The following is a 6,492-nucleotide window of genomic DNA, read 5'->3' on the forward strand; positions in this document are numbered from 1 at the left end:
TTGTGAAGATTTAAACTAAGGAGGGATGAAACATGCAAGTTTAAACCAAACGAGGGACGGTCCGAGTTAATTTTTGAAAATAGGGACTAAACACGCTTTCTGACATATGCACGAGGGACGATTGGTGTAATTTACCCTTTTTTTATCACAGTGCAACTTAATCTTTATCTTTCCTCAACTAAGGGTTAAATATACACAATATAGAAGAAGGAAACAAGAAAATCAATAGCATCAGCATGTTTTCAAATACCTTATCAAGTCATTCAACTTGTGCAAACAAGTACAAAAAAAAAGGGGAGAAAAGCAATCGTTAATGGAAAGCATACATATCTCTTTATGTTTATGGTGTTTACTTGAAAGACTAAAGCAACTCTATTAGACTGCAAAAGTGACCTCCATAGATGTTGTATACTTGTATTAGTCTGGTGTAGCTGCACCTTGGTTGAGTTCTGCAAATCTCAATCCAACACGCATTGAATGCTTCAAGAATTTCTCAGCACATCTCCTCACACACGTCTCCTCTTGCTTATCCAACGTTTTGCGTCTGAATGTATCCACACAATCTGTAAAGCATCTCTCCACAAGCGTGTTATACATTCTCAAACTGCAATCGAGAAGAAATGATGAAACTATCAGAAAAAAAAAAAAAAAAAAAAAAAAAGTTACAACTGAATTGTAACATTCAACATCTAATTTCAATTTCAAAGTTGACACTCATATCTAGATCAAAAAGCATAAGATGGAAAGTAGGAAACAGAAACGAAGATCTGCAACAATGTGAAATAGTATTGGGGATCAGATGAGTAACATACGTATGATATGTCACTGAATTGGTGAATCGATCAAATTGAAGAAACAGTTTCGTTGGGAGAATTTCAACAGATACTGACCGAAACCGATAGGGTTTATAGAGCATTTGACATATCATACAAAAACACATAAAAAAAAAAAAGAGAGTAGTGAACCTGTCACGTATTTGAAGCTGGTCGATCATGGTGGCCATTCGAGCTTGATCCTCCGCTGGAAGATTCCCTAGATCTCCGAGCATACTTTTGTCCATTTTCGACTATTCTCTGGAGATTTGCTTCTTCTGTTCGTTCTGTAACTAGTGACTAGGGTTTCAATAGCCAAGGATAAATTAGTGCAGAAGATTAGAAGAGTAGAAGGTATTTTTTGGGCTTCTATGGGCTACTCTGTAAGTGTGAAACTTGTATTCTTTGGGCTTCTAAGTCTATAAAAATCATGGTGGACTCAAAATCCCTAAAAATTACTCTACTATAAACCTTTTCTCACAAATCACGCTCCAAAGGATTCGTAGATTGTGGTTATTGTGGTTTTGACTTAGGTTGATTACTTTGTGAAACATAGTTACTTTTAGTCTTATTTTTTTTGGAAGTTCATTCACCATTATTGTCTCCAACATCTAATTGTCTTTTGAAAAATTTGTTAATAGCAACCTACAATCAAAACATATAAACTATAATCTTGATTTCAAGTTTCAACGACAAATAACAACCTACAATCAAATTATCAAGATATATCAACTATAAACTTGATTTCAAGTTTCAACGGCAAATGAACAAATAGCAACCTATAATCAAAATATATCAGCTATAACTTGATTTCAAGTTTTAACAACAAAAAAACCAATAATTATTAACCTTATGTCCCTAATTTAACTAACCTAATTGGAAATTTCTAATTTTTGAACATAATAATAAAAAAAAATGGAGTTTGAATTAACCTAACAATAGATAATATGATTGAGTATTTTGTTTATACTTATTTGTTTCATTGTGCACTTTGATGAGTTTGATCACTCACCACAGCAGGTTGCCGAAATAAGCCACCGACAAGCGGCAACAAGTGAGGGTTGGGGTTGGGATGGAGTCGACGATCACAAAAGAAGACAAGTTGACAGAAAGAAGTCGGCGTTCACAAGGACGTTAGATTTTTTTCATTAAACTAATTGGGCTTATACCTCTTTGTTTCAATAAATTAGTTGGTGTATGCTTAAAAATTTTGGACCATTTGGGCTAATTTGTATTTTGGACTATTTAGAAATAATCTGAAACTTTTTTAGGGTAGCCCAATATTTTTCCCAATGTATAACTGAAACATAAAATGATTTTTTCGAAAAATATTATACTACTAAACTTTTTTAGGGGCATCCTGTGATACCCCCGGAGGCAATTTAAATCCGCCTATGTTCGAATTTTTTTTTTTTTTTCGATTTTGAATGATTCCATATGTGTAGGGGTGTTCGTTTGGATGGATTGGTTCGATCCGATCCAATTAAATAAATCCAAATTGATTTCGATTTTCAAAATATGGATCCAAATAGTCCAAACAAAATTCAAATCCGATCTGATCCGATCCAATTACAATTCGGTTGGATTGGTTTTTATAATTCGGTATTCAAAAACCATAACATTTTAAAAGGACATAAAATTATAATATGATCTAATTTTACAGAAGAAGCAAAATCAAATTATTTACTTGTGATTTAAAATTTATAAACAACCACTAACAAGACATATCATAGTTTATTATTTAATAGATAAAAAACTTTTTAGAGAAATATTAATGTCTTTTATTAGGTAAAACTTTTTGAATTTATTTAAAAAAATTTATAAAATTAATAAATAATTATAAATATATTGAAAATAAATCCATAACAAATTGTTATTCGGTTTTTTTGGACTATTCGGTTCTTATTCTATAAACCAAAACCAATCCGAAATCCAAAATAATAATTCGGTTTTATTGAAAACCAATCAAAAAATCTGAATATCTGAACCAAATACTTTAATCCAAATGTCTAATTGGACAATTCAGTTTTATTCAAATAGTGAACAGCCCTACATATGTGATTATTTAAGGATTTGTATTTCGATTTTGTGAACGGCTTCATATTTCAATTGACGATATATATTTACAAGACATCCGTAGATCCACTAAAATTTTGTTTTGCTTGGATTGAGATATTGGTATTTTATGAGGTTTTGTTATCAATTTGTTAGTGCATACTGTGCATTTGAAGACATTTGGTCACGCGCTAACGATATCAAACTGGTTTTGTGTCTGAACCAAGCTATTCAGACCTTATTTATTTATTTTTTTAAGGTCATTATCGGATTGTACCTTAAACATCGTACCTATTATATTAGTTTTAATTAGACAAAATTAGGGTCTAATAAAAAACCAACACCGAATAACCAAACCGAACCAAATAGTATTTGGTTTATTTGGTTCACGTTATTTAGTTTTCGGTTAAGTCGGTTTTGTTAACTAAATAAGGATACCTTATTTAATTTGGTTTTGATTAAATTTTAATTATTTTGGTTAAACAAAAAAAAAACGAATTCGCTATTTAATATATATATATATATATATATATATATATATATATATATATATATATATATATATATATATATATATATATATATATATATATATATATATATACACACACACATACGGAAAATACATTGTTTTATTATATAAAGATTGCGGTTAGTAGATTCACGATTAACACTTGAAGATGTAGATTCAAGATCGACACAATAGTTTTGATAAGGACGCAAAAATATTGATTATCTTTGATTTCGTGACAGTGAAAAAAAAAATGTTTATTGTGAAGTGATGAAGTAATAAACGATAATGGGGGAAAGAAAACAGAGATTGTAAAATGATAACGGGGGAAAGAAATGTTATCGAGGATAATATATTTACCAAGTGAAAACCAAACCGGTATATTTAGTAAGTTAAAATGATATATTTTAGAGGTTTATATCTAAGCTTAGGTGAGTCTGTAATGCATATTCTCTCTCTCTCTCTCTCTCTCTCTCTCTCTCTCTCTCTCTCTCTCTCTCTCTCTCTCTCTCTCTCTCTCTCTCTCTCTGTGTGTGTGTATATATATATATATATATATATGCGGTAAAAAAAATTGGTGGAAGGTAAGAATTTTTTTTTCGGCATATGCTTTTTGGCGAACAAAATAAATTAAACAATAGATAAATAAAAAACAAGATGATTTATAAAAAAAAATTCCCAAAAAAGCATTCCGATTATTCATTTATACAATTATTTTGTTGACATTCACTAAAATTGTCATAAAAGTGAATTTTTTCTTGATTTACTTAAAAATTAGTTATAATTTTTTTGGAAGAAATTTTTATTGTGAATCATCTAATAATTCATTTCGTTTGTTTGCTATATATATATATATATATATATATATATATATATATATATATATATATATATATATATATATATATATATATATATATATATATATATATATATAACAAAAAAGTTATTATTTTCTTACCAAAAATTTAGTTCTTATTTAATCTTGATTCTATATAACTATGTTTAGTTTATAGATTTTTGACAATTTGATATTGACGATGGTTTTATGCGGTGGCGGAGCCAGAGTCAACGTAAAGGGATATCCCGAACCAATGAGTTCAATTTCTCAATTTTTTAGTTTTCCAAACTCCGTTTCGGGTTTAAACCCAAATCCATTCAAATGTTTAACTTGTTGAGAATTGAGAATTTTGTGTTGCTTATATAACAGATATATAGGGGCTATGTTTCATTTTATAACAGATGTGAGACAAATTTAGAATTATAAGAAATAAGAAAGAAGTTGAAGGGATATATGATAGAAACTGATAAACAAAAAAAATTAACATATATCAAGCCCAAGATTCAAACTTCCAACCTCCAGAAAAACACCATGTCGTCATAACCAACTGAACCAACTAGAGTTTTTGTTATTTTTTCGTAAAACACATTTATATTAAGAAACGTAAAATAAACAAATTTTTTCGGAAAAATTTATACTACTAAATTTTTTTTGAGGGGCATCTCGGGATACCCGGGATCCAATGTAGATCCGCTAGTGGTTTTATGTTTGTTTGAGTTAATATATATATATATATATATATATATATATATATATATATATATATATATATATATATATATATATATATATATATATATATATATATATATATATATATATATATATATATATATATATATATATATATATAAGGATAACTTTTTGGATATGTTATATTATAATTTAACCATCTAACCTTTTATGTTTGATAGCTTTGTTTGAATTATTTTTTTAAGTTTAACCTTCTAATTTTAATTTATGTTGATATGCCGACATGTTTGACATGTAGATGCCAATCAAACTGCACATTTTAAAATTTGTTATTAACCCATGATGACAAAGTACAATACTTTTATGTGGTATTTTTTTTTTTTTTTTTTATAAATGTCCATTTGTTCTCACAATAACAACTTTTTATAATTTGAATTTTTTGATTAAGGTGAGTTTTGCAAAATGATTTTTGATTTTAGAAAAAAAAATTACATGGTATTTTATTAATAGGAAAAACTGAATCAAACCCAGTAAAAAGTTAAATATAGTTATACTAAATTATAAAAATGGTACATATGTTTGTATGAAAGTTGCATTTCAAAACAAAGTTATAAATACCACATTTTTGGTTTGGATTTTTAACACACACACAAAAAAAAAAAAATAATAATAATGAATTTTAACCCAAAAAAATGAAACATAATCATAGAAATCGAATCGATTGTTTTTCAACCCATAAAAAATCTGAAACTAACCTATTAAAAACTAAAACCAACTAATTTTCAATAAGAAAAAAAACCCAAATTTATAATTTGAAATTAGCATATATCGATATAGTTATTCGTTTATAGATGGCAAATATTATAAATTGTGATATAAAAATAAAAAAGGAGGTCGTGATGGGATTTTTGAAAATAACAGGTGGTTTTTTTCTTAAAAATAAAATAAAATGTAGCACAATCAAAATTGTGTTTTGTCTTTATCATCAAAGTTATTTCATTAAACTTGTAATTTACCCGTTAAATAAAGAATCAATCCTAATACTTACGGGTTTTGTAAGTTACCTTGTTTTTAGGTTGCACGGGCGAGATGGAAACAAAATGACAAGTGAGCATACCTCTTATTCAAAATCAGGTAGCGTCATTGACACTACACCAAAAATATGACATTCGTTGCTTTATTTGTTTGTTTCTAATTATAAAATCTTAAAATTTATTTTCAATAATAATTTAGTAACAAACATTGGATTGATGAAACCTATATGAGTTACTATTCACGCCTCCTCTTCCAAAGCACAAGCCTATACGCTCTTCCAACCCATCGGCCTTTATCTAGGGCTGGCAAATATGTACTACAGAGAACCAACCAACATGTTACCAACCGAAGCAATTGAATCAGTAGCCAAGTTGTTTGATAGCCAATATGTTTGATAGCCAATATGTTTGGTTGGTAATACCATGCAAATTAAGTAGTCTTGCTACGGTAACGGTATGAAATTTTTAATACCACGGTTGTACCGTACCAACAAATATATATATATATATATATATATATATATATATATATATATATATATATAT

At 28.2% G+C, this 6,492-nt stretch overlaps 1 protein-coding gene across 1 annotated transcript; it reads right to left on the minus strand.

Moving 5' to 3' along the window:
• Window positions 1-203: 203 nt before the first annotated feature.
• LOC111916515 (mitochondrial import inner membrane translocase subunit Tim9) lies at window positions 204-1,125 on the minus strand. The gene is made up of 2 exons (XM_023912180.3): window positions 966-1,125; window positions 204-604 (listed from the first exon to the last, which is right to left on the minus strand). Exons 1-2 carry the CDS (start codon window positions 1,058-1,060, stop codon window positions 418-420), a joined length of 282 nt encoding a protein of 93 aa, XP_023767948.1. The 5' UTR covers window positions 1,061-1,125; the 3' UTR covers window positions 204-417.
• Between the last annotated feature and the right edge of the window lie 5,367 nt (window positions 1,126-6,492).

The sequence above is a fragment of the Lactuca sativa genome, chromosome 5, assembly GCF_002870075.4.
Source record: "Lactuca sativa cultivar Salinas chromosome 5, Lsat_Salinas_v11, whole genome shotgun sequence".
NCBI lineage: Eukaryota > Viridiplantae > Streptophyta > Magnoliopsida > Asterales > Asteraceae > Lactuca > Lactuca sativa.

Bases quoted from the DNA above. Each gene is read 5' to 3' on its own strand.
- LOC111916515 (XM_023912180.3), bottom strand. From the start codon at position 1,060: ATGGACAAAAGTATGCTCGGAGATCTAGGGAATCTTCCAGCGGAGGAT. The intron at 605-965 runs GTTCACTACTCT...TCTCGATTGCAG, and splicing joins CAGCTTCAAATACGTGACAG to TTTGAGAATGTATAACACGC.